This window comes from Pseudorca crassidens, chromosome 5 (assembly GCF_039906515.1).
Source record: "Pseudorca crassidens isolate mPseCra1 chromosome 5, mPseCra1.hap1, whole genome shotgun sequence".
NCBI lineage: Eukaryota > Metazoa > Chordata > Mammalia > Artiodactyla > Delphinidae > Pseudorca > Pseudorca crassidens.
The window spans coordinates 36,622,208-36,647,652 of record NC_090300.1 but is presented as its reverse complement, the minus strand read 5'-3'; the positions used below and the strand labels follow the sequence as shown (position 1 = coordinate 36,647,652).

The 25,445-nt window shown below is 55.7% G+C and overlaps 1 protein-coding gene across 5 annotated transcripts; it reads right to left on the bottom strand.

The window, feature by feature from the left end:
* Nucleotides 1-539: 539 nt before the first annotated feature.
* On the bottom strand, nucleotides 540-18,063 carry AMOTL2 (angiomotin like 2). 5 transcript variants are annotated; one of them, XM_067737764.1, is made up of 10 exons: nucleotides 17,874-18,063; nucleotides 14,537-15,331; nucleotides 11,505-11,802; nucleotides 10,321-10,465; nucleotides 9,881-9,973; nucleotides 5,903-6,198; nucleotides 4,806-5,113; nucleotides 3,809-4,026; nucleotides 3,057-3,236; nucleotides 540-2,306 (listed from the first exon to the last, which is right to left on the bottom strand). In XM_067737764.1, exons 2-10 carry the CDS (start codon nucleotides 15,268-15,270, stop codon nucleotides 2,248-2,250), a joined length of 2,331 nt encoding a protein of 776 aa, XP_067593865.1. In that variant the 5' UTR covers nucleotides 15,271-15,331; nucleotides 17,874-18,063; the 3' UTR covers nucleotides 540-2,247. The 5 variants fall into 5 exon arrangements, with proteins under 5 accessions (XP_067593865.1, XP_067593867.1, XP_067593866.1 ...); XM_067737766.1 differs by having other exon boundaries at nucleotides 3,057-3,233; nucleotides 17,874-17,952; XM_067737765.1 differs by lacking the exon at nucleotides 17,874-18,063 and adding an exon at nucleotides 17,210-17,334.
* Nucleotides 18,064-25,445: the final 7,382 nt, after the last annotated feature.

Here is a 25,445-nt window from a genome sequence, read left to right as displayed (position 1 = left end):
GGAAGGGTAAAGCCACCTTTGGACACCCCTTCCTACTGTGGAGTAACCACAGCGTGTGGGCAAACAAAGTCAGTTAGAACAAAGTTACCTGGGGAGGCTGCCCCTCTGCCAGACTCTCCCAGACTGAGAGAAATGTTCTCTGGGGAAAGCCAACCACATCCTCATTCCAACCTTGCCCTTAATGCAGCCTCACAAATTCCCAGGACTTGTGGATCCTAGAAGAAATTACACTGTATAGCCTCCTAGCCTTGCAGATAAGGAGGGACCAGCCTTGCCCAAAGGTTTCCCACAATCAGAAAATGGAAACCAGCCTTCACTCCTCTTGTATGAGAAATGGCAGTCACCCTGAGCTGGTGGTTTATGGACATGCCCTGGTCAGTGTTTAAGAACCAAGGCGTACAGGAGCATGGGGTGGACGAGTAGGGGTCCAGCTCAGTGCTGAGAGTGGTTGGGGACTATGACACGGGTGGCCCCCCCAAAGTTCCTACCCCCTCTCCTTTCCCTCTCAGTGTAGTCTCTCACCTGTGCAAAGACACCGCTTTTAATTAAATTTTTTTTTTTTATTAAAATACTGTTATACCCAGTGGAATGCAGCAGCAATCCTGGTACAGGGTGGCATAACAAAACAGCCATGTTTACATTTTAAATATTTACGATAACTTAAACATACAGACACACATCATGGTCTTTGGCAGAAAATGTTCACAGCACAAAAAAATACTTTAAAAGAAATACCAAATATTAATCCAAAATATATTAAGTTGTTTTTTTTCTTCCACAATATTTTTTTGCCTTTTTTTCTCTTTTTTCTTTTTTTCTTTGTAAACAATGCATATGAACCAAATGCATTTTTCAGCTTTCAAGAGGGGTAGGGAGATTTAAAAAAATATGCAATTGTCCAGCAAATGCAAATGTTTAAAAAGGAAACTTGAGGAACCATGGGAATAAAATAACACATATAAAACCTAAAAACGGTAAAGGAAAAAAAAAACAAAACAAAGATTCAAGGAGAACTAAAAACAGTCAAGACAAACTGCTAAAACCCACCAATCGCTCCTGGGGCTGAGCTGGGGGACTCTTTAAGACCAGAAGTCAAAGTCACAGCCACTGGCAGGCTGCCATTGGATGCTTCACTCCAGTTCTCAAGCGCCGGCCCTGCTTCAGGGCGCTGGGCACAGGCGGCTCGAGGAGCCAGCCTCACGGCGCCATGCTGTAACGGGGGCTCCATTCAGAGGACTATCTGAGTCACGTCTCCCAATCCCTCCAGGGTGGGTGGACAGAGACCCTGATGAGAACAAGGCCATGTCTCCAGTTTCCTTTGGGAGAACTGGTGCTGGGAACCCCACCACAGCAGACTTGTGTGGTGGCTCACTTCACCTGGCTCAGGGCTCATAACCAAACTGACAGGATGTCCCAAGGACAGGAGCTGTGGAGCCATTTCAAGAGGCTGGTGATGGTGGTGGGGGAGAGGGTCACGTGGGCATTTCAAAAAGGGTTCAAGATGGGGAAAAAGATAGCCAATATCCCGTGGATCAACTGGATCACGGGCCAAGGGCTTGAGAAGGGGAGATAACTGGGCGGAACCGTGACAGCAGAGATGGGAGCACAGAACGAGGGGACAAATCTGAAGCAGCCCGCTTCAGTCTTCTGTTCCACAAGGAAGGGAATTATATACAAACCGCACAGCGCATCCCAGTCCTTTCCAAGTGAAGGGGTGAGGCTGTGGCCTCAACGGGCCCCACAAGATGCAAGTGTGGGTGAGCCCAAGGAGGCGGTGAGGGGCTGAGGAGGTTGGAGGGACCACACTGAGCCAGGCCTGACTAGTAAACCAGCCCACCTGGCGTCCACGGGCAGCCATCCTTGGCAATCAGCCCCCAAATCAACATATCCTGTCCCCCTCTGCCCGAGTGTCCACTGGGGGTGCAGAAGGGGCTACTCCCTTCTGAGCTTTCGGTTGCTACCCTGGCAGCAAGCCTTGGGCTGCAAGCAGGTTAAGGTCCAGTCCTCATTCCACGTGAGCCCAGGAGGAATGTGGGGCTAAGGAGCAGAGTCTTCTGGGGGCCGGCTCACAGCTCCCCTTCTCCTCTGCAGCATCCTTCCTCAGCTCCTGGGACCAGATGGTCAATGGGAATGAGTGCTGGGCTGGGGGAGGGTGAAGCAGCCTCTGGAGGGGCTGCTGGAATGGCCACGTGGCAGAGGGCAGAGGAGAGCAGGGAGTGGTTCGGAGTCCCCAAGGCACCACCTCCTTCAGATCAGTATCTCTACCATGTCCGACAAGTCCTGGACTCTGGATGTAGCAACAGAATCTGGAGAGATAAGAACACAGGCACATGCCAACGAGCATTACCACACTGCTCTTTTAAATCCTACCACGTTTGAAAGATAGGATCTATCTTCACCAACTTTTCCCAACTCAGCTGCCCAGGTCGCCATAACTTGGCCAACCTAAGCACAAAGCTCTGCTCCCTCTGGGCTCTCGGTCCAGACCACCAGCCTCCAGAGTGGAAGACACAGTTGTTTACAACTTGGAACTGGTCGGAGGGCTTGGAGGGAGGGTGGAGAGCCCCAAGGGAGGGAGGCTGCCGCATTCTTTTCATGCCTGTGGTTTTCTGAGATGGTGAGGCCAGGCAAATATGCAAAGGCTAATGTGAAAGGGAGCAAACACAGTAATGGCATCTTCTCAAATTTCTCCTTCCCGGATTCTTTTTAAACAAAGTCTCCTAACTTGAGTGAAAGGGTAACTCACCAAGCTCCATTATCTTAGATATTTAGACTGGCAATAAAAGAAGACTTCCAAAGAGAAGATAAAGAGACTCCCAGGTGGATCTGTCTGTAATCAGGGTTTTCAGTTCCCCTATTCATGCATCCAACCAGCTCTCATATGTACTGTGGTGGGCCTCACACCCTGCTCACCCGTCCCTGTGCAGGGCTCCCTGTGGAGTGTGGGCAGTGAGTGGGGCCAGGCCTGGGAATAAAGGGTCAGGGGCCCCAATTCACACCCCAACATGCCCTCAGCCCCGCAGAGAAGTCGGGGGGTTGGGGGGAAGGGGACTTACCCAGCAAGGCTGTCCTCTGGCCACTGCTGCACCCCAGAAGGCCGTCGGGCTCCAGGCCCAGGCAGGCGGCGGCGCTGTCTGGGGGGCTGTCAGTCTGGGTGCTCCCATCCCTGCTCCCATGTTTGGCGTGGGCAGCTAGGGGAGCCTCGGCCACTGGCTCCTCCGCCGGGGCCCTGTCTGCTGGAAAGGCAGGAGGTTCACAGTTATTGCCTTGTCCATAAGGTGGAAACCCCAGGAAGAACACCCCTACTTAACTGTACCTATTAGGGATGCGAATTGCTCTTGATTTGCAAGAACTTCGATTACAACTAAACGCTCCTGTTTCCAAATGGGAATAACTATCAGGTTGGATTGGGTTCCAAAAACTTCGAGTAGAAGAGCCTTTCTTAAAGGGGTGTAGATTAAATCTTAAAACCAGTAGGGACTCTCAGATTTCTGTGGCATCTGCTTAGAAGGGGGAGTGGAAGGGCTGGCCCAGAAGGTACATCTGTACAGGGAGCTCTATTTTTACTTAGATGGTAAGTGGCTGGGGCCAGGGTGGTGGAATTTCCAGAGATGGGGGCTACAGCCTGCCTCTTCACACCAGGGGGACAGCTGTGGGCTGCAGGATCACTGGAGCCAGAGTATAAGCCAGCTTCCCTGGGTAAGGGGCTGGGATGCCCTGGCTCCTCTGAGCCTCAGTTCTGAGAGGAAAGGCCTGAGGACACCCTAGCCCCTGCCTCTGCCTCTGCCGCTTACCCGCCTCCTCTCACCTGCAGCCAGCCGGGCAGGGGCATCCACCTGCCGCTCGCTGGAGGAGAGCCCTTGCCAGCCCTGGGCCCCTGCTGCTGCAGCCACGAAGACAGATGGCACCGACTTGGCGGGCCTCAGGGAGCCCTGGGTGGCCTTGCCAGGATCCTTCCTGGAGCGCTGCTGAAGGACCTTGATCACCGCATCCTTCTCCAGGATCTGGGCGTGGAGCACCTTTAACCTGAGGGGTGAGAGGTCATGCTTGCATCTTCAGACCTACAGATCCAACAGCCCCCATCCTTCCCGCCTTGTAGACATTGGAGGGAAAGCCTTTCCTACAACCAGGCTGGGCTCTCCTGGCCTTGCAGCAGGGGCAGGAGGGGGCCTTCAGAAATGCCATCACAGCTCTGGAACTGGATGCTCTGAAAATTGCCCATGCGAGAAGTGCTGGGCCCTTCTCACACCAGCAAAGGCAGGTCATCAAGGGGCAGGTCCTGGGTTCATCCAATGACAGCAATGGCACAACCCCCGTCCTGGAGGACCACCCCCAGGGCTGTTGACCAAATGGGCTCAGTCAACGTGCTTGTGCTTTTGAGCCAGGTATAGGTTAAATGGAAATCTTGTGGGGCCTCTGAGATTGTTTTTGGAGAGAAAATACTAGCTACCCACAGGCCAGGGGCCTCGGCCACATTCCTTCTGGGGGTGGTACATGGTGTGGACTCAGTAGGAAAGTCTTACTCTCTGATTTACATGGGGGAGGGGGAGGGGATAGAGTCCCAGAGCCTTGGATGGCATCCAACAGTGGGGTCTCCTGGGCAGACCAAGGACTTGGTTGGTACCTCTGGGAAAGAATACGTGTATGATGCCAGCTATGCCAAAAGCACGGGGGTCAGCTCAGAAGTAGGAGGGATTGTTAGGCCAGGTGGGGCGAGGGGTGTTTATCACGGATTAAGGATGGGCAGGGACTTGACATCGCCACCCCCCTACCCCCACCCAGGTGCCCGGCCTGTAATGCCCAACCTGCTTTCCATCTCCTGATGCCTGTGGCCGCCGGTGAGCAGGCCCTCGTTGAAGCTGCTGCTGGGCGAGGGCTGGGGGGAGTGCCGGATGAGAGTGGTGTCGCGCTGGGCGGCAGCCGTGGCGGCCGCATCCATGGCAAACTGCCTCATGGCACGTTCCTCCAAATACTTCTGCTCCCACTTGGTCATGTCGGCCTCCAGTGCCAGGACCTGCTCCTCCTTCTCTCGTAGCTGCTCCGACAGCCGCAGGGCACTGAGCTCCGGGGACCCACCGCCGCTACTGCCACCACCGGGGCTGCCTGCCTGCCTCTGCAGAGAGAGGAGCACCGTGGTCAGGGGCGGCAGCTGGGGTGCATCGGCCACAGGTCTTCGCCTCCACAGGAGGACTCTCACCGAGCCTTGGGCTTGGTCAGCCTCCCCGTACACTCTTTGCAGCCCACTTCCACCCAGAGACAAAGGGGAGGCGTGGGTCCCCGCACCCCCGCCCCAAATCCTGTGGCCAAGGGTGTGAGAAGATCAGGTCTGCCTTTGCAATAGCGACCACATAAATTATCTTCCAATCCGGGAAAGGGGTGCAACTCAATGACACTGGGACAACTGGTGTAAACTAGGACAGAACTGGGCAATCCAGGAGGTCTGGTCACCCTATCTCTGTGGGAAGGGTAAGGTTGGGAGTGGAGACAGAACCCTATCTGGTCTGTAAACACAAGAGCTATTCACATAGTCCGAAGTGAGGATAAAGACTCAGCATCTGGGCGACTATCTTCTCCCAGGATCCTGAGGAGACACACAAGAGGTGGCTAGTCTCCTCCATCAATGCTCCTGAGTGACTTTCTCTAGAGACCAAGTGTGCCAACCTGTGCTGCTGCTGAGGACAGAGGCCCAAGTCTTGAGTCCCCAAGGTCGGCACATGGCCCCGTGGCAAAGCCTCTGCTAAGACTGGTGGCTGGGAGGGGCCTTCAGCAAGGCCGGCACAGATCACCCTGGCTTTCCAAGGGGGCTCGGCCTGGATCTCAGCAGGGGCTCCCGGGGGCTTCAGAGCTGGCCTCCTCTGATGCTGCTCCAGTTCTGCCACCTCCGCGGGTCTTCCCAGCTCACCTGCTGCGCACGCAGGGCCTTGAGTTCCTGCTCCAGGCGCGTCCGCAGCCGTAGCTCCAGCTGCTCACGCTTCTCGCAGGCAGCCTGCAGCTGCCCCAGGGCCTGCTGCAGCCGCTCCACCTTCTCCACGTAGGCCTGCTTCTTCCGCAGCTCCTCCTCGGCTCGTGCCGCCCGGCCCTGGGCATTGCTCAGAGCCTGCTCCAGCAGCTCGGCCCGCCGCCGCTGGTCCTCGATGGCTCCGCGCAGCAGTGCCACCTCCCGCTCCAGCTTCTCCTGCTCCTGCTGCTGCTCGTAGCCTGCAGGGACGGAGAGGGGGGGCCTGGTCAGTGACGGCAGCCACCTCGCTGGCCCCACGGAGCACCCCCCACGTACTGGGCTCTGGGCTGACCACTGCAGCAGCATGACTGCATCTTATCCTCCCCACAACCTACGAGTTAGGTACCCTTAGTAACCCCATTGCATGGGCCAGGAAACTGAGGCTCAGGTTAAGTCATGAGTAAATGAGCGCGCCAGGCCGGGGCCCTTGCAGTAGTCACTGGGCTACACTGCTCCTCTGCTGGGACACGGTCTTGCCAGGAGAGAGCCCCAAACACTGCCCACTTGTGCCAGGTGTCACCATTTCCAAAACACATTCACAGTTCCCCTCGAGCCTCACGGTGACACTAGAGACTGGACCGGTAGGAACTGTGACGACGCCCATTTGCAGATGAGAAAACGGAGGCTCAGGTGGACTGTCGTGTGGTCATCATTCAAGTGGAAGAATCAAGGAGAGGGGAAGGGACCACCGTGTGCTGCCCCAGGAGCCAGGCACTTATACATCTTATTCCACCAAAGCCTCCAGTAATAGTCCCTTGAGGCAGGATTTGTGACCCCTCAACTTAAAGGGGAGGAAACATAGGAGGTGAATGGTGCTGCCAGGATGGGGACCCAAGTCAGCCTGCCTCTGACGGATCAGGCTGCTTGGCTGTGGTGTGAGGCCCTCACACCTAGAGGGCTGCCGAAGTGGGCTCCAGGGCTCACTCTGTGGACCCAGGCGCCCCTACCCGCAGAGTGTGTGGGCTGCCCGCCTTGCTGGAGGGCAGAGGCTCTGGGGCCTGCCTGGTGGACTCAAAGGCACTCTCTAGGGCAGCACTATCATAGCACGGTGGAGTTTCCTGTCGTAACGGGCTGGTCCTACACCGTGCCAGCCAGTGCGGTAGCCACTAGGCATGCGGGGCTACTGAGCACTGGAAGCGTGGCTAGTGTGAGGGAAGAGCCGAATTCTTCATTTTATTTAATTTTAATTAATTTTAATCTTTGAGCCATCTTTAATCTTTATACCTATCACATAGGAAGTACAAGCTCTGGAACAGACGAGTGAAGGCTTGGGACCTGGCAGGCAGAAGGGAGGATTCATTTACTCAGGGCCCTGGGGCAGAGAGGGAGGACACAGGCGACTGACCCAGGTCAGCTCTGGTTCACGCTGGATTTCAGAAGGCTGGGTCCAGGCTGGCCTCATTCTTTGGGGTGGAGGGAGAAGATGGCAGAGCTCAGTAACACTGAAATTGAGCCTTTCATCCCAAGCTGGCCTGACCCCTGATGGAGTGGAGGGGGCAGGCGGGAGTGCTGACTGGGACTTTGGACCTGGAGGTAGTGACCCCATCCTGGGAGGCTTCACAGAGCCCAACAGCTTACAGAGTTTGCAGGAGGCCTGCATCTCATCCCAGTCTATGATGCCCCCATCTTACAGCCTCAGAATCTGAGGCTCAGTGGGAAGAAACTGCCCAAGGGGGACAGGGCTGGGAGAACCAGGCCTCAGGACTCAAGGCCAGATCCCCAGGGAGGACAGGGTCTGACCTGAGCTGGAGGTCTGTATAGCTTGCCTAGTAGGAAAAGCAGATGGCACTGGCGATAGGGGCCACACTTCCCTACTAGTGTTGACTGACTCCAGAAAAAAGATGAGATCAACCAGAGGCATCTTCCCTGAGAATTCTGGTTTCCCCATGGCTATTGGGAGCAAGGAAGGGCTGCATGGCTTCCGTCAGCCCTTGGGGAGGATCCCCAGGGCCCAGCCTTTGGCTTCCAGAAGCTTCCTGCCACCTCCCACACCTCTAAGGCCCCGGCAGGGGCTGGGAAGCCTGAGCCCTTGGCCATCCCCAGCCACCAGGATAAAACCCTGGGCCTGTCTGGCGGGCAGGGGGCGGGGGCGCTCCCAGGCGGGGTGGCCGCGAATCAGGGAGACAGGGCGAGGGGCCAAGGGCGAGCGAGCAGTGGAGGGAGCAGAAGGCCTTTCCCCCTGGGAAAGCGAGGCCCCACCGGCACGTCCCAGTCCCTTTGTCCCAGTGTCCTCCCTCCTCCCGCAGTGCGGGCGGGCGGGGCGCGGGAGGGAGCGGCGGCGGCGGCGGCGGCGGCGGGGCGGGGCGCAGCGGAACAGCCCGGGCTCAGGAATGCCTGGCATCCAGGTCACCCGCCGCTGCCAGATTAATGGCTCCAGCCCGGAGCCAAGAACAGCCTGGCGCTCGCTCCCCGGGGAGCGGAAACGCCTCCAGGCCGGCCTCCCCCTTCGCCCCTCCCCTGCCCGCTCCCAGAAACCCGCCGGTGACTTCCTTTCTTTGGCAGAGCCCGGCCCCCAAAGTCGGCCCTTTACTACAGGGCGCCCCATTCTACCCCCTTCCAGAAACCCGCCCTCCCCAGACTCCAAACGGGACCCCCGGGGCCGTCCCCTCCCCACCTCCCAGAGACCCTAAGTCATCGCCTCCCGCCAGTACAGCCCCGCCTGCCCCCTGCCCACCCCCACCCCCCAGCCCTGCAGTGCTGGGCTCCTGTCGGCCCTGTCCAGGGCCGAGCCCTCCTTGAGGAGGGAGGTGCTGCCAGCACAGCTCAGCCCTCAAGCTGCCCCTCCACTTCTGGACACCCCCTAAGTATCCAGCTTCAGCACAGCAGGCTTTCTGAATGGGTTCCTCCTTCCTCGAAGCCACCCTCGCCCGGCCACCAGCCGCCCCCACTCCACTCCTTTGCAAACACCCTAACACCACTACAGCACGTAGTAAGAGCATACAGGAGGATTTTAATAAATAACTGCCTCTCTGTCTCTTCTGACTGCTGCAGCTTCTTCCTACTGCTGAGCTCGGGGCTCCCTTTGTCCTCCCTCTTCCCCCAAACTCCCTGCTTGAACCTCCACTTGAGCTATCCTGCTGCTTCTTCACCTGTGGCCTGCTCCCCACCCTGCTACCCCACAGAGCCCTTCTCTCAGGCTGCTGGGGACCTCTCCTCATCTCGCCTCCGGGGCCAGGCCACCCTTGTTGCCTGAAATCCGGGGTGGGAAGACCCTGCTCCTTCCTCAAGCTCACTGCCTCTCTTGACCTCCCTGCCCTGGCACCTTCCTGACCTGTTCCTGCTGTGCTCCACGCCGGCCAGGGGCTCAGCACAGCTGTGCTAGTGAACAAATGAGTGACTGAATGGATGAGTCAACAATGAACTCATCTGTTCTTCAAGAAGCCTCTGACCACCCTCTTTAGGGGATCCTCCTGAGCCCCTTCTTTGGGCTGCCCTGTTGGTTACGCCCCATTTTTGGCTGGTGCCTCCACCTGTTATGGCCCAGCCTCACCATGCTCCCCAGCTTCCCGCATTCCCCCTGGGCACCCCCTGGGAGACTCAGACTCTTCCTTCTCTCTCATCCCACCTGTCTCCAAGGCTCTCTGGCCTCCCCCATGCTTCTGAAGGACACCGAACCGATGGTCAGCACCACAGCTCAGCAAACCACAGCTCCCCAGCTATCCCTCTGGATCCACTGATTTCCCCAATACACAGAGAACCAGATCTTTTTCATCTTCAGAAACTACCCCTCCCCCAGGTCTAGTCCACTGCTGGGTGCGTAGTAGACATTCAGTAAACCCAAGCTCCAAGCACTGCTTTGATAGAGGAGGCCGATCCTCCCTGTGCTGAGGGGCTGTCCTGGCCACACCTCTGGCCAGGCTCCTGAGTGCGACCCCTACTCACTTTGAGCCAGCAACTTGGCCACCATGTCCTGACTGCCTGCCTGCGCTTCCTGTGTCTTGCTTGCCAGGCGCCGGTTTGCAGATTCCAATCTCTCTGTTTCAAATAAAGAAAAGAGGTTTTAAGGAAAAATGTTTGAATACAGGTGAAGCCGCCTGCTGGGGTGTCCCCTCGGTCCTATCTGTCGGGCTGCATTCTCCAAGTTGGGGGTGGGCTCATAGGGAAGCTCCAGGTCATCCTGGGCCACATGGGTGGGAGGTCCATGAGGAGCCCTAAGGTCTAGAACACAGAGACAAGACTCCCCAAGGAGTCTCAGCCTAGTCTCCTTTGAGTCGATTTATACTATTATTGCAGAGGACAGATTCTGAATTATTCCCTAGAACAGTGGGATCAAGCTGTCCGCAGGTACTCCCCACCCCTCCACCTGGGTAAGCCGTCCTCACCTCTCAGATCCCGGTTGAAGTCCTGCAGCCGCCTCATCTCACTGTCCATCTTGTTCCGCATAGTCTTCTCCAGGGCCTCCCGCTTGGAAGAGGCCCTCGTCAGGCTCTCGTGGGCCTCAGAGAGCCGCTGGATTTCGCTCTCCAGCTGCAAGAGGCAGACAGCAGAGCTGAAGGAAGGGGATAGCTCCCAGGGAGGGAGTGGCATCAAGGTCCCCTCCACAGACCCCGGCTGATCTGCTATTCTCCATCAGAAAGGGTGAGAGAGGAGAGGATCAAAAGCCACAGCAAAAAAATCCACCTAGTTCTGGTGGGATGGGCTGCAGCCTGTAGCCTCTAGAGGTGGACCAGACTGCTGGAACACGCAAGCGAGGGTCCCTTCAACTGTCCCAAGGTCCTGAGCAAACCCAAGGCCAGGATCTCTGGAAGTGGCTGCCTGCAGCGTGACTAAGCGCAGCTTTCTGGGGCCCACTGTCCAGAAAGAAGCATCTTCCTTTTGTCTGGCTTCTACTGAGAAATCTGAGCACAATGGGCCCAGGAGTGGGCACTCAGACTCCAACCACGGTCCGGAGGGTGGACTTATCTTGGACACCACAGGATGGCCTCGGGAGGCCTGAGTCCACCTGCTAAGGCTGAGCGCACAGCTGGTAACCCTTCACTAAGAAGGGAGCACCAGACCCCAGCCTGAGCCGCCTCTGCTTGGAGGATTTGCCTCTCCAGCCACCGCCATCCACCCCAGAGGGCCAGCCTGGCCCTGGCTGCCCCTCCCACTTGGCGGCTGGCAGGTTCCGCACGTGCTCCTCGCTGGCCTGTGATTCCAATAAGTCGCTCGTTTTTTCCAAGAGGAGGGGCTTCCTCTGTGGCCAGGGCTGGCCTGGAACAGACTTGCTGTTGTGTGGGGGATACAAAGGGCTCTCTGTGGGAGGTGTCCACGGGAGGGGGTGTGTGCAGGGGAAGGGTGCGAGTGTGAGGGAGCCGTGAATGGGCTCTTTCTAATCACCACTGGGCAGCAACAGCTCATGCTCCAGGCCTGCTGTGCCGGCTGCTCCCCAGCTGTCTGGAGTCAGCCAGGGAGGGTGCACGAGGGATGGGGGCGGGGACTGAGGGACGGCTGAGAAGCCCAGCCAGGCCAGCCCCGTCGGGGTCCCTTCTTCCCCCTGCCCCTCCGAGGCCCCAGCAGGGCCTACCTTCTCGATGCGGCCGGTCTTCTCCGCCGAGCTCTCCAGCTCCCTCTTCAGCCTCTCGTTGTCCCTCTGCAGCCTGGCATTCTCCCTCAGCACAGTCTCCATCTGGGCCAGGTGGGCACTGCCCGAGGAGGCCTGGGTACTTGCTGGGGCCTCCAACCCTGGTAGGCTGAGGGAGCCTAGCGGGCCCTGGCTGAGGGGAGCCGGGGATGGGGGCGGGGGGTGCTCCTGGGGCTGCTGCAGGTACTGGTACTGCTGCCGCTGCTGGAGGAACACAGGGGGCACCTGGGCCTGCAGGATCCTGGGGAACAGAAGAGTAGGTGCTCAGAGACCGAGAAACCACCCCGAGTCACGCCAGCCCTCTTGGGCAGACAGCCTCCCCACAGCGTGAGGCAGCGACTGGTGGGGAAGGCCTTTCCACATGGCGTCCCCAAGACCTTCAAGGGCCAGGGGAGCAGGGCTGGAGGGGATTAACATGAGCATGCTTATTTCATGCCCAGCCTCACTGTGGCCGAGGCCCTGGGGATCAGCCTGAGCAGTCCTAGCAACCCGAGCTTAAAGAAGAGATCTTGAAAAGTGCACTCCTGACCCTTCTCATCAATAGAAGGCTCTTTCTGAGTGTGGAGGTCACATCCATCATGACTGAACACACAAACTTCCAGGCCCCTGGGCCACTTGGTGTCTGTTCCGGCCCCTGGTGTCAGGCCCTGCGCTCACACGCACTTCTTCTCCCTCCCATTTTGGGTCCCGTCACCCCTTGAAGAAACATTTTTAGAAGACTGCGGCTAAGGTTAGAGCGGCGAGACAGATGTCAGGGGTAGAGTCTGGGCTCCAGAGTCTGACAAAATAGGCATTCAAACTCCGGCTCCAGTGTTTAAGCCCATGGTGCGGCAGGACTCCGCTCAATCATGAAAGTAAGGTTCTCAGCCTCAAGGGGGTTTGTAAGGGCTACATGTGCCTGGCAGAGTGCTGGGCCTGCAGTGGGCGTTCCCACAATGACGGCCCATCCTCTGTCTCTCCTAGTGGAGACCGCAGCTTACTCTCTGCTCAAAGAGTAAATGTGACCCAAACAGTGGATTTTCTGGGGCATAGTGGTTGCCTCAGGACTATGACAATAGCCTGAGTTTAGGGACAGTGTCCTACTGGTATAACGTCAGCCTCAGGGCCCCATGTCAAGGGAAGGAGCAAAAAGCAAGAGGCCTGTGGGGTCACAGAGCCTTTCTGGGGCCTTGTGGCTCTAAGTGTAAAAGAACTGATGGCCTCAGTTTCACCAGGAACTTTCTCAAGTCCCGGAAGCCCCACATGAGTCCATCACCTCAGCACCTATGCCTGCCCTTCCCCTCATCCCTCCCCTTCATCCTTCCCCCTCCAGACTCCGGGCTCCCCTGCCCCTCTTATGACCCTAGGCTATAAGAACAGTCCCTGCCCCCAGTTCCCAGAAAGCAAGCCTCAAAGCAAGCAGCCAAAGGAGAGGCTGGCAGATGTATTTCTCTTACTGCCCAAGGTAGAGCTTCCAGTGAGAGCCGAGAGTCCCCACTGGAATGTGCAAACTCTCCCTGTGCTGCTAAATGTGGCATCTTGGGGTTGCTTCTTGAACTTGCTCCCCCTGCCCTGGGCCAGGCAGACACAAATGGCATTCTTTGGGGATGACTTGGCTCCAAGAAAGAATACAGCCTCCTTTCCTTCACACTTGCTCTCCCTTCCCCTTGTTCGCCCCTCCCCCTCCCTCTTTTTTTGTTCTCCTGCAAACAGTCTACTTCCTTTCCACGATATTATCTTTTCCTGACAGGGCTCAATAAGGCTGGTCCAAGAGAAGAAACCACGACTCAGCTTCCGAAACTCTCCCAGGACGGAGCCCTGAGAAAGAAGATAAGGTGGGGGGGCCTGGGAGGTGGAGGGTGGCGAAAACCCACAGGCTCCATCTTCTGGTCCCTTCATTCCAAACTATCACGTCACTCATTTCTCGAGAGCTAAGAAAGCCATCTTTCCCGGGAAAGGGCACACAGTGGGAAAGTGGGTGACTAAATGAGGACTCAGCAGGCACGAAGAGAACCAGACTTGGACCTTGGGCCATCAGAGGAAGAGGGAGTCTGCAAACCTTCAGGCTCCTCTGGTGGGGCTTCCTGGACCCCTGTGCGGGGTAGATGCAGGGCGTGTGAAACGGGCGTGTGTCAGCTTCTCAGGAGAAGGTGCGGAGCCAAGCGATAGCCTCATTTCTAGGAACCCTATTTCTGCAAACTATCTGGGCTTCCTGCCCCTCCCGGGCATCCCTGCTTCCATTCTAGCCCCTAGAATCCATTCTCTACATGCAGCAGAGGAATCGTTTTAAAAAGGTAAGCCAAATCGCATCCTCTAAAGGCTTCCCTTCACACTGAGAATCAAACACTAAGCCCTCCCCGCAGCAGCCTCTCCGGAGCCTCCACAGAAAGGGGCTCACCTGGACCAGGAATCCTCTCCCACTCCAGGCTCCACCCACACGGACCACACAGAAAAACATGAAAGGAAATGAATGGTAGGGACAGGGCAGCTCCTGCCCCGGTGTAGGAGCGGGGAGAGGTCCCTAAGGAGGCCATCTGGTCCTTTCTTCCTGCCTACAGTTAGGAATGCCTCCCAGTAATCACAGAAAGCAAACATGTCCACTTGTTCTTAGAAACCTCCAGAGAAGGAGGTTCTACCTTCTTCCCACTTAACTTGGAAACAGTTTGGCAATGATTCCCAACCCTTGTCTTTGCAAGTTCTTTCTGAAACCCAACCTTTAACCCCCTGCTGTAATTCATAGCCTCTGAAAACCCTAGTTACTCAACTGCCACAGAAAATTAGACAATGGTGTCCACCTCCAAATTAAAGCAAGGGATGCCGCTAAGTTCTCATGTGACCCTGGCTAAATCCCTCTTTTCTTCCAGCATTAGCTCCCATCTTGGGAGGGAGAGGGTATCATCGGCCTTCCTCTGGAGCTCGCCAGGATTCTGGAGGCTCTTCACCCTGGGAGAACTACGCTGGAAGCCAAGAGCTTGAAGACCGAGGTGGGCAGTTACCTTACTTCCGCATGCTGGAAGTGCGGGCTGCCACGGGTGCGGTACCGCGGGTCGGTGACAGCGGAGGTGGTCTCATGAGCTAGCACGATGTGTGGGTACTGAGGTGGAGGTCCGCGGGGCTCCGGGCCCTCTGCAGGGGCGCCCCTGGGCAGGGGTCCCTGCTGGTTGCGGGCCAGCTGGGGGAAGCTGTGGGAGGCGCTCATGTGGCTGGGGGTACGGGCCCCGTTCCTCTCCAGGGACAGCTGCAGGAGCCGCTCGCTCAGGGAGCGCACGTGCCCGTGCCTCAGCTCACGCAGGGCCTCATCCTGCCTCCGAATGCCACCCGGGGCCCCGCGGGGATCCCGGTCCCCCATATGTGGCTGGGGCCCCGCCTGCTGGGCCGCATAGTACTGCGAGTGGGCTTTGGCCTCCTCATAGGTGGGCAGCTCCTCGCCCTTGCCAGGCTGTGGGCACAGCCGGTAGAGGCTGTTCTCTGCCAGGTGGGTCTCGGTGCCCTGGTGCTCCTGGCCCTGGGGCTCCTGCCTTGTGGCCTGCTGCAGCACCTGACTGTCCTCGGGGGCCACGATCTCCAGGGGGGCCTGGGGGCTCCCTGTGCCCCCAGCCCCAGCCCCACCCCGTAGGGCCTGCTGCTGGATGGCCAGCAGCGTGCGGGTCTCGGTCAGGTTGCCATAGCGCAGCTGCTCCTGGATGAGGCGGTGCAGGACCGTACCCGAGGAGTCCTCCAGTGTCCTCATGCTTCCTGGGCTTGCACACAACCGCCTGGACAAAGGCCAGCGGCACCTGGCCCCAGAGCACCTGGGAGGAGAGAAAGAAGACCACTCAGTGGGAGCACATGGGAAAGGGGGGGACTTTCCATTACTGTCTGGTCAAAGGCATGATGGTAAAGAGCAAGGCTATGGAGGGGCACACAAGCCTGGGTTCAACTGCCAATGCTGCCATCTACTGATTAAGGCAAGTCACTTAACTTCTGAGCCTCATTTTCTCCATCGGAAATATGAAGGAATAATGCTAGCCTCACGGAGTTGAGAATTAAAACAGGCAATGGCTGTTGAGCTCCTCGTGTGCTGGAAATCCCTGGCAAAGGACCGCCATTATAATCATATTCATGGAGACTTACTGTGCCTAGAGAAAAACACCAGTAACCTAGACACCAGGAACCTTGGCCTCCTGCAGTCAGCTTCCCATCAAAGAGCCTGATGAGCGACTCTAGCGCAGGCCTAATTCAGCTCTAACCACTGAGCATTCCAGTCCAGGGGTGGACAGGGCCCCAGTTTATTGGCAGGTGATAAAGAATGATTCCAGCCTGGTAGAAGCCCTAGGCAAACAGCCCCCAGGACCGTCTAGGATGAAGCATGCCTGAGCGCCGGCCTTGGCACAGCTAACTCACCACCCTTTACTCTGCTGAGCCTTCCCTGTCATGGGATGACCTTGGCAGTCACTCTGCAAGGTGAACAGGAAGAAGGAAAAAATGCATCTGGATTGGTGAATAAGGGATGAAAGAGAGACTATAATAGGACAATGGTTTTGTGAGATGAGGCAAAAAGGTGCCACCCATCAAGGTTTGTGGGCCAGTCACATAGTCTGTGCGCTGACAGTAAGTGCTCCAGGTAAAAAGAAAGGGTGGCACGATGTCTTCGATTTTATGATTACCACCCCCAGCTACACACACACTTGCTCCTTGGATGTGCCCTGATGGCCCTCTAGGCACGCAGGGGATGATGGGCCATCAGCATCTTGACATTGGTAACACCACTTGAGCCGACTGAAGAAGGAAGGGAGCGAGCGGGAAGGCTCTTGGCTGCAGGAACCTGGGGCTGGGGGCTCTGAGCCTAAACTGCAGGGAGATAATATCTCCTGCGGAAGGTGTTCCCTTCTGAGCCTGGGCTCCCAGTGGCTCATGGCCTGGCAGGCTGCCCACCTCACCCAGCTTCCTTTCCACAGCCTCCTCTACGACAGACCTCCAAACTGGGATTCAGGGAAGACCAAACAAAACCCACACCTCCGGAGGTCCTGTGTGCACGGGAGGACAGTAGGAGGAACGCAGCCCCTCCTCTGCCCCAAAACTAGCCCCAGTGCCCTGCTCAAGTTAGGGCTTGGCCAACTGGCAGAGCAGCCATTCCACTCCCTCCTCCCAGCTGCCCAAAACCGGGGAGAGGGAGATGCGTCTGGAGGGTACTCTGTATTCATCCTTCCTGGCACCCCCTCATTCCCCCCGCCCCAAACACACAAGGACGGGAGATGCAAGACTCTAGAGCTACCCGAGGCAAAACAAACCGGAATCAATTCTCCCTAGCGTTTCATCCACGGGGCATTCCTAAGTTAATCACTGTCTGGGCTGACTGCAGCCGAGGAGGACCGGAGAATGCAGCTTTCCGGACAGATTCCAGGCCCTCTCCCCACCAACAGTGTGCCTGGGTGCAGGGAACACCTCCCGCGCCTCTCATCCCGCGTTTGTCCCGGTCAAGACCCTTGGATGCACATCCTTTCAGCTGAGCCGTTACTAAAATCTGCTCCCGCGACCCGGGCCGTGCACCCCTGCTGTACTAGCGCGCCCAGGTCTCTGAAACACCCTCTTCTAAGCAAGCACGCAACTCCGGCCTTTGCCTGGGCTCACGCGCGCCTAAGGAACCAAAGCGAGGGTCTCTAGTCAGACCGCACCTCATCCCGCCCTACCCGGACTCCTGGCTGACTACGAGCACCCGGTGGCCGCCGCTGCGCCGGGAGCTGGGTGGACGACGGTAGCCAGTGGTCCGGAGAGGTCTTTAAGCGTCGTGGAGCCGCCTCCCTCCCTCCCTCCCGAGCCCTCTTTGTTTTCCAAATGCTCCAGCGCTGACGTCAGCGGGCTGGACGGCAAGCTGCATTCTTTCTAAGTGAGAGCCAGACCGTGGCTCAAGAGAGGATTTTCCAAGGAAGACAAAGAGGAATTCTTGGGCTAGTTGGGGGGCAAAGACACCTGTAACCCCTACCTAACCAAATCAGCCCCCAGGGCGCTGCAAACTGAGCTCCAAGCGGCGCCTTCCGCCCAGATCCGCATCCCCTGGCATCCCCTCTTCCCGACCCGCGACCCCAAACACCCACTACGTTCTCCCCAGAGGCTGCCCCCCTCCTCCAGCCCCAGCAGACCCGCGCGCCTTCGAGAGACACCCCCGGGCGGAGCGGTCCTTGCCCTGCTTCGTGGCTGCCGGGAAAGGCGCGCTGTGCCTTGGAGGACGCTGGGTCCGCTCCGTTCCCGCTCCCGCTCCCGGAAAAGCCCAGGCTGCGGCGGGGCTCGGGCTTCGACTGGGGCGAGTCTCTGCGGCCCCGCGCGCTCCCCAAAGCGCCGAGAGGCCTTCCTTACCGCAGCGGCCCGCGGGTGCTCGGCGCTGTCAGACCCGACGACCCGGCCCGGCCCGGCTCGGCTCAGCGCGGCGGCTGAGGTGTGCTCTCGGCCGTAGCGCCGACGCTCTGGCCGCTTGGGCCCCAGCACGCAGCCCCAGGGTCGGCCAGCGCCGGAGGCGGCTGCTATGCCAGGAATGTGAGAGTTTCAGGTTCCCCCTCGGGATCAAAGCGAACCACAAATAACCTCGCAGCGCGCCGCCCTCCTCCGCCCTCCGCCTCCTCCCACCCCCTCCTCCCCGCCCCCGCCTTCCTCCGGGGAGGCGGCGCTGAGGACCCGGAGGCCGCGGCCTCCTGGACTCGCGGCGACCGTTCCCGGCCTGCACCCCCTGCTCTGCCTTCGGAGCTGCTGGGGACTGAGTCCAACTTGGCCCCTGACGTCCTGCAACCACGTCCCTGCCTTCCTCTCTCCTCCAGCTCCATTGGCCGGACGACACAGAGGGCTATACATCGCATGCCCCCGAGGGACTCTGGGTGTTGCTTCGGGACGTGGTTGGGGGTGAGGGGGCTTGGTGTGTGTGTGTGTGTGTGTGTGTGTGTGTGTGTGTGTGTGTGTGTGTGTGTGTGTGTGTGTGTGTGTGTGTGTGTGTGTTGTGTACGGGGAGGGAGGACTGCGAGGGGGCTTGGGGGTGTGTGTGTGTGTGTGTGTTGTGTACGGGGAGGGAGGACTGCGAGGGGGCTTGGGGTGTGTGTGTGTGTGTGTGTGTTGTGTACGGGGAGGGAGGACTGCAAAGATGTCCTTATCTGCGCGGCTGAACCTTGCCCCCAGGGAAGAGATGACTCTTGCTTCCAGCCCTAAGCCTCGCTTGTTGTCGCCGGCGGCAACCTTCGAATTGCACTTTTCTTGTTTACAAACACCTTCGCCAGCTCTTTTCGGATCTGTCTCTACAGGAAGGGTGAATCTGGGTTGAAAAACCTGGTTAATTTGATCCACTTAACTAGCTGAATCACCCGCCGCCAGGGGCTTTGTCCAGTTCTTCCCAAAGAAGTTAGTAAGGAGCAGCCCTTTACGGAAAGCGCGCACCGTGCTTCCTGGGCCTGGTCATCCCATCCAGCCCTTCCAGTTATCCTCCCAGGGATTTCTGTTATCACCCGTGTTTTATAAATGAGGGGTCACACAGAGAGTGATGAAGCCAGGTAGCCAGCGGGCTGCAGGTTCTCATTCCCAGAACTTTTCCGCAGCCACCAGAATCCAGGTTCCCTAGGTGGACAGGGAAGGCCCTGGGAGCCCTCCTCTCTTCATCTGCCCTCTCTCTGTTCTGGTTTCTTCATTTCCATCCACAACCCTGCCAGCCAGGAGCCCTCCCTTGTGTCCACTTCTGCTGCTTCTGCTGTTCCCCCTCTGGATGGAATTCTGGCCTCTGCCCCTGGGACCCTTCCTCCCCAGCCTTTGCACTAGGCTGGTCCATCTGTGCCGGTGGAAACCCCCCTTTCTGAAAGCCTGCTCTGACAGATCCTCCTGGGCTCTCACCACACTGGGCCTCTCAACACCTCCATGTGTGAGGCCCAGGCCCCTGTCCATCCTGAGAATGAGGGCTGACTTCCAGCCCTGACTGGGTCCTCTCCACCTCCCCTCACGGTGGAGTTTGCAATTGCGAGATTCACTGGAAGGGACTGGGACAAGAAAACTTGGTAAGTTCAAAGAGCTGTTTACTAGCCAGGGACATTGTTAATTTTTAATAAAACCCTCCCCCAAAATGTGTGTATGTGTGTGTGATTTACTTGGAAGCCAAATATTGTGTTTCAAACACAGGAGTACCTCGTTTCAGTGTGCTATGCTTTACTGCACTTCACAGATACTGTATTTTTCACAGATTGAAGGTTTGTGGTAACCTTTCATTGAGCAAGTCTATCAATCAACACCATTTTTCCAGCCGCATTTGAGCACTTTCTGTCTCTGTGTCACGTTTTGGTAATTCTAGCAATATTTCAATTTTTTTCATTTTTATTATATTTGTTATGGAAATGTGTGATTTTTGATGTTACTATTTCACAAAGATTATGACTTGCTGAAGGCTCAGATGATGAGCAATAGAGTATTTTTTAATTAAGGTGCGTACATTGTTATTTTAGACATAATGCTATTGCACGCTTAATAGACTGCAGTATACTGGAAACATAATTTTTATATGCCCTGGGAAACCAAAAAATTTGTGTGACTTTATTGCAATATTCACTTTATTGTGGTGGTCTGGAATTGAACCTGCAGTATCTTCAAGGTATTCCTGAAGTGATTGGCTAAGACAAATGAGAAAATAAGTCATTTGTGTCAAGTTAGGGGATATTTGGTCATCCAAGGACCACCTTACCAAGAGGAGCTATGGCCAAGATGCCGCTGTCCCGACTAGATACAATAGGTAGGAATTTTAGAAATAAAAAGAAACAGAGAAGAGGTACCCAGGTGGCCTCTTACCCTGTGGACAGCATTCTTCTTGGGAACACTTGGTGGAAGTGTGAGAGTGGGTGTGGGCATGTGCACTCCGGTTGCAAAATCAGGGAAAAGGTCGCATGGTACAGCTCTGTGTTTCAGGGGCATTTGTGGTGACACTGGACAAAATGCTGGGCAAACATCCTTGAGATGGTTGCAGAAAGGGGCCAGCTCAAGGTGGCTGGAGTCAGGAGGTACATCTTGGATTGGGCAGGCCTGCTGCAGCCCTAAAAGGGACCCCCTGATTGTGTAGCTCTGTGTTCCCGAGACAGAAGCGGGAGAGAGATCCTGAAACCTGGATGGGAAATTTACACACGTTTTTCTTCTTTTTCCCTTCTCTCTGCAAGGATGGAGGGCAGGGCCTCCCAGGCAGGCAGGGCAGGGCAGGGCCAGGGGCCTCAGTGGAACCCGCCTGGCTCTGTAGGGTGGTTGGGTAAGAGGGTCATCACAGCTCAGATGTGCCAGAGGCAGGTGTGCACAGGTGGGCGCTGGGCTGGCCAGCTGGCTAACACACACACACACACACACACACACACACACACACACAGCAGGGGAAGAGAGGCTCGCCTAGTAAGCCAGTGCTTTCTACTTCCCAGCTTTGTCCGTCTCTGTCCACACTGCCTCCCTCTCCCTTAGCCCCCTCTCCCTGCAGGTAATGATTCTTCCCAGGTGAGAGTGTGGCTGGCTGGACCTGGAATCCTGCCCAGGAAAGATGCAGTGGTGACCCAGTTCTCAGAGTAAGCCAGGCTTGATGCCTCTGCTCAGGAGGGTGCAGCTCCCAGGGGTGTGGCTGCCTCATAGGCCTGTACGTGGCTTAGCAAGGGATCCAGGCACCCACACCCTCATCCCTGCTTAGCCTGGGCCTGGGCTCCGGTCTGGGTCTGCGCCTGTGACGTGGCCTCAGTCTGACCCTGCCACTGTTCCCCACTGCACCCAACAGGAAAAATAAAGGCGAGTTCTAAGCTAGACTCTAGCAGCCCAGGTCCCCCATGGAGCTGGGAAGGGAATGGTCCCCTTACTTCCCAAATGGTTGATAGGCGAAGGAGGGGCTCCAGGGCCCAGGGGGCAGCATCAAAGGAAGACTCTGCTAGTTGTGAAATCCTCCCTTCCAGCTTCCCCTGGACACTTCCTTTGACAGGTTATGGGACACAGGCTGCCCACCAGAATCTGGAGCAGGGAGCAAATTCACAGGAAGAACCTGGACGTTGGGATGGAAGTTCCCATCTCCACTTCCAAGAGTCAAGCTGGGGGCCTTCTTCTCTTTGTCCTTTTGCAAGTCCCCATGGCCCACTTTCTGCCCCCTTCTCGGCCCTCCCCCACCCCAGGTTTCCCCCTAAGTCTCTCCTTCCACCACCACCTCTCCTTCTATTCCAGGCATCAGGCCCGAATCTCCATCAGGCACTGGCTGTTTCACAGGGTCTATGTCTTTCGGGGGATTAATTCCTCCAGAGTTGGAGCATTTTGGAAATTAGGCCCCACAATGGTTGAGGTAAGAGGATGTTATCCTAAAAAATGAAGGAGTCCTAACTTTCCAAACTGCACACACCCCTCAAACCCCTGGCCTCCATCCGTGCCCCTTGGCTTCTGATGCTTCTGCAGGCCCAAGGCTGGGATGATTCCTGTGGGCAGTGAAGTCCCCCTGGGGCAGGATCTCTGAACACTGCTCCCATTTCCCCTCCCTGCTCTGGGGTCTATAACTGCCCAGAATTTCCACTGGCCCAGCCCTGCAGACAGGTGTGTCCGGTGTATATTGTGAATAAACGGGGAAACTGCAGGAGTCCACTTTTCAATTTATTCTTATCTGAGCAGCCCTCAGGCTGGGGAAGGTGATGGGGATGGAGATCTCAGAACTGGCATATTTGAGGCAGTAAAGGAGGGAAGATCGTTTTGAAATATCAACGTAACCCCAGACACCGGTCTTTTCTGCAAAGCTACTCTGTACTGAGTGGGTACCGATTTGGTGGATGCTCACTGCTGCTGGAAAGAACCTCTGCTCTTGGCCAGAGGCCGCAGGGAATGTGAGGAGGCCCCAGGGTCTGCAGGGTTCCTTGAAGAGAAGAGCCTGGGGCAGGTTTCTGTGTCTGCTTGGGCAGGGCCAGTGTAATGGAAGAGTGCCCCCTAGTGAGACTCATCCCTGGCTGCTGGGGACAGCTCTACCCAGGGCTCCCAAGGTGGACCTGGGGTCCCAGAGCCGGCCAGCAGGGATGTTCGGGACAAGGTTTCATTCCAGGGACACGTATTTCCCAGGTCCCTCCAAGAATGGACTAATGGCTCCAGTTGTGTTTCAGAGCTTTCCTCGCATTTCAACCTCTTCTGGGCTTTCCCTTTTTCTTAAGGAGATACCATCTTTAATACAAACAATCTTACATCATTGACATCATTGGGAAAATACCTTTCATTTACTCACCCATTCACCCTTCCGTTCATCTCTTCTGTCTTCTATTTCATGTATTCATTCAACAAATATTTCCTGAGCATCTGCTCTAAGCCAGGCCCTCTGAATTGAAGGGGGTCTCCATCTTTGTGGAGGTCATGGATCACTGGGCACGGGAGAGAAAGAGGCCAGTACACTGCAGAACGGAAAGTTCTGGAGGCACAGGGAGGGAGTCAGGCAGGCTTCCACTAGGAGGTGGTCCTCAGGTTGAGCGCTAAAGGCCAAGATGGCCTGTGAGGTCTTCCCCAGCCTGGCATCTGGAGAACCCGCACTAGAAACACAGACCGAAGGGGGAGGTGTTGAGCCATTCACAGGTGGTTCCTGACCTCCAGTCACCCATACGTCCCTGTCCAGGAATGATCCTGGGTGGGAGGGACTACAAAGGGACACAAGGAAACTTTGGGGGAGTATGGTGTGCATATGCCCAAATTTATCAAATTGTGTACTTTTAATCAGCATTGTTTATTATAAGTCAAGTATACCTCCATAGAAAAGAAAAACATTTTAAAAAGTCAAATAGTAGTACAATGTAAAAAGCAGCACCCTGTCGTACTCTTCTCCCCACCAAATTTCATTCCAAAGAGACAACCACTTTCAAGTCTTTTAGATGTTCTGTTATTTACACCTAAATTTCTAAAACATCTTCTTTTATTCCATGGTGTTTCTGTTTTAGGTACTGCCTATCTACTTCCTACTACTTCTTACTCACCGCATACACACACAGACACTTAAACACATACACACTTCTCCATCCTCCACATGGAAACATGACAGTTTGGTTAAATTACTATTCAGTGTTTATGTTATTGTGACTGTGTAAATATTGCTAAAAGCTGAATCACCTACTGTGCCATGAGTACACTTCCTTTCTTGTACAACTTTTGTTTTTCTTGGAGTTAAATATTTGCCTCATTTTTTCATTTTCTTGGCATGCTATATATTTAGCATTGATTTGTGCCCAAAGGGATAGACAGAACCCTAAAATTCTACTCAGTGAGGGTAGACCCACTGGCGTTCAATCAGGTCCATTTTGGCCTTGGCGTCATCCCTCCTGGAGAGTTGGGTGTGCTGCTCTCTAGTCCCACCAAACAGCTTTCATCCTGAGACCTCCCTTCATCTTCACCGTGGGTCCTCCCCTCACTTCTGTTTGGTTCCTTGTTTTCTGGATCCCTTGTCTTCATCTTCCTAAGAATGGAACTGTGGGAGGCAAATGTTTTTAACCATTTTATGTCTCAAAGTGTCTCTACTCTACCCTCATACACTATTGATGGTTGGCTGGGTATAAAATCCTAGGTTAGAAATAATTTTCCCTCTGTATTTTGACAGTGTTGCTTCATTTTCTTCTTGCTTCCAGTGTTGCCATTGAGGAAAATGATGTGATTCTGAGTAGTGATCTCTAGATAGAAACCGCTTTCTCTCTGGAAGCTTTTAGCATTTTCTCAGCATGTCCGTTGTCCTGAAATTTCCCAGGGATATTTCTTTGCTCTGGGCCCTTGATGGGTCCATCATTCTGGCACTTCAGGTCCCTAAGCACTGGGAAATTTTCTCTTATGATTTTGTTGTTACTTTCCTCCAGTTTAACTGTTCTCTCTTTTGGAACACCAGTTGTTTGGATGTTAGAACTCCCAAAATTCTTCTCTAAGTTTTAAATGTTTTTTCCTGTTATCTTCATTTTTCTGGGAAATTTCCACCCCTTTATATTTCAACCCTTCCATATTTTGCTGTCATTTCTAATTTTCTAGAGATGTTCCTTACCCAATGTTCTCTTTTATAACATCATCCTCTTGTTACATGAATTAACGATCTTCTCTTATCCCTCTGGAAGTGATGATTATAATGAAAATTGTTTTTCTTATTGCCATCTCCACATTATCTCTGTTTCCTTGGAGTTCATTTTTTTCTGTTTGTTTGCTTTGGTCTGTGTTTTTCGTAGTTAAGGCTTCCCTCAAATGACTTTGATTCTTGGCTGTCTGGTCCTATTTAAGAGGGAGGCGGTTAACAGCTGAGAGAAGCCCCATGTGGATGCAGAGCCAGTTTCTTGGTGGGTCTCACAGATAAAGGATGGGATACGGTTTTGGCCCTGAGGTGGAGGACCCCAAAATATCATAATATGTAGGTCGATTCCCTTGATCCAGTCAGTTTCCCGGTGACGGATCCTCTGAATTTCCTGCTGGAGGCTGGAAGCCTGGCTCCCTGTGTTTGGAAAGCCGAACAAGAAAAGGGAGCAGAAGGGGGTTGGGGAAGTGAGCTGCGCCAGACCCCAGGGCTCCGACCACAGCCTTCAGTCTCTAGACGCTGGAGGCTCCGTTTGCTAAGACTGTCTGAGGCTCCACTGACCTTGCTTCTTTCCCTCCCGGAACACTCAGCAGTGCGGGGAAAGCTAAAACCTCATCTATCTGCTTTCCCTTTTCCAGAATTTTGTTGACATTCCTCTCCTGCTCTCTCCTCCCCAGCCTTCTTTCGCTGAGGGGTTAGGCTTTTCCCTTTCAAGTCTGTCCTGTCCGGGAGGCGGGGCCTGGGGCGGAGCCAGGGTGAAGGTGCTGGTCTCTGCTTCCTCCCAGTTCGGCTGGACTGGGTCTCCTCCTGGGTTTTCTCACCGAGGTGGCTCATTCCACGCCATGTGGGGACTGGTGTGGGTACTTGGGGCAGGAAGCTGGCAAGCTCAGGGTTGT

Bases quoted from the DNA above. Each gene is read 5' to 3' on its own strand.
- AMOTL2 (XM_067737762.1), bottom strand. The intron at 9,974-10,320 runs GTGAGGACGGCT...TATTTGAAACAG, and splicing joins CTTCAACCGGGATCTGAGAG to AGAGATTGGAATCTGCAAAC. The intron at 2,307-3,056 runs GTAAGTCCCCTT...TTATCTCTCCAG, and splicing joins CCAGAGGACAGCCTTGCTGG to ATTCTGTTGCTACATCCAGA.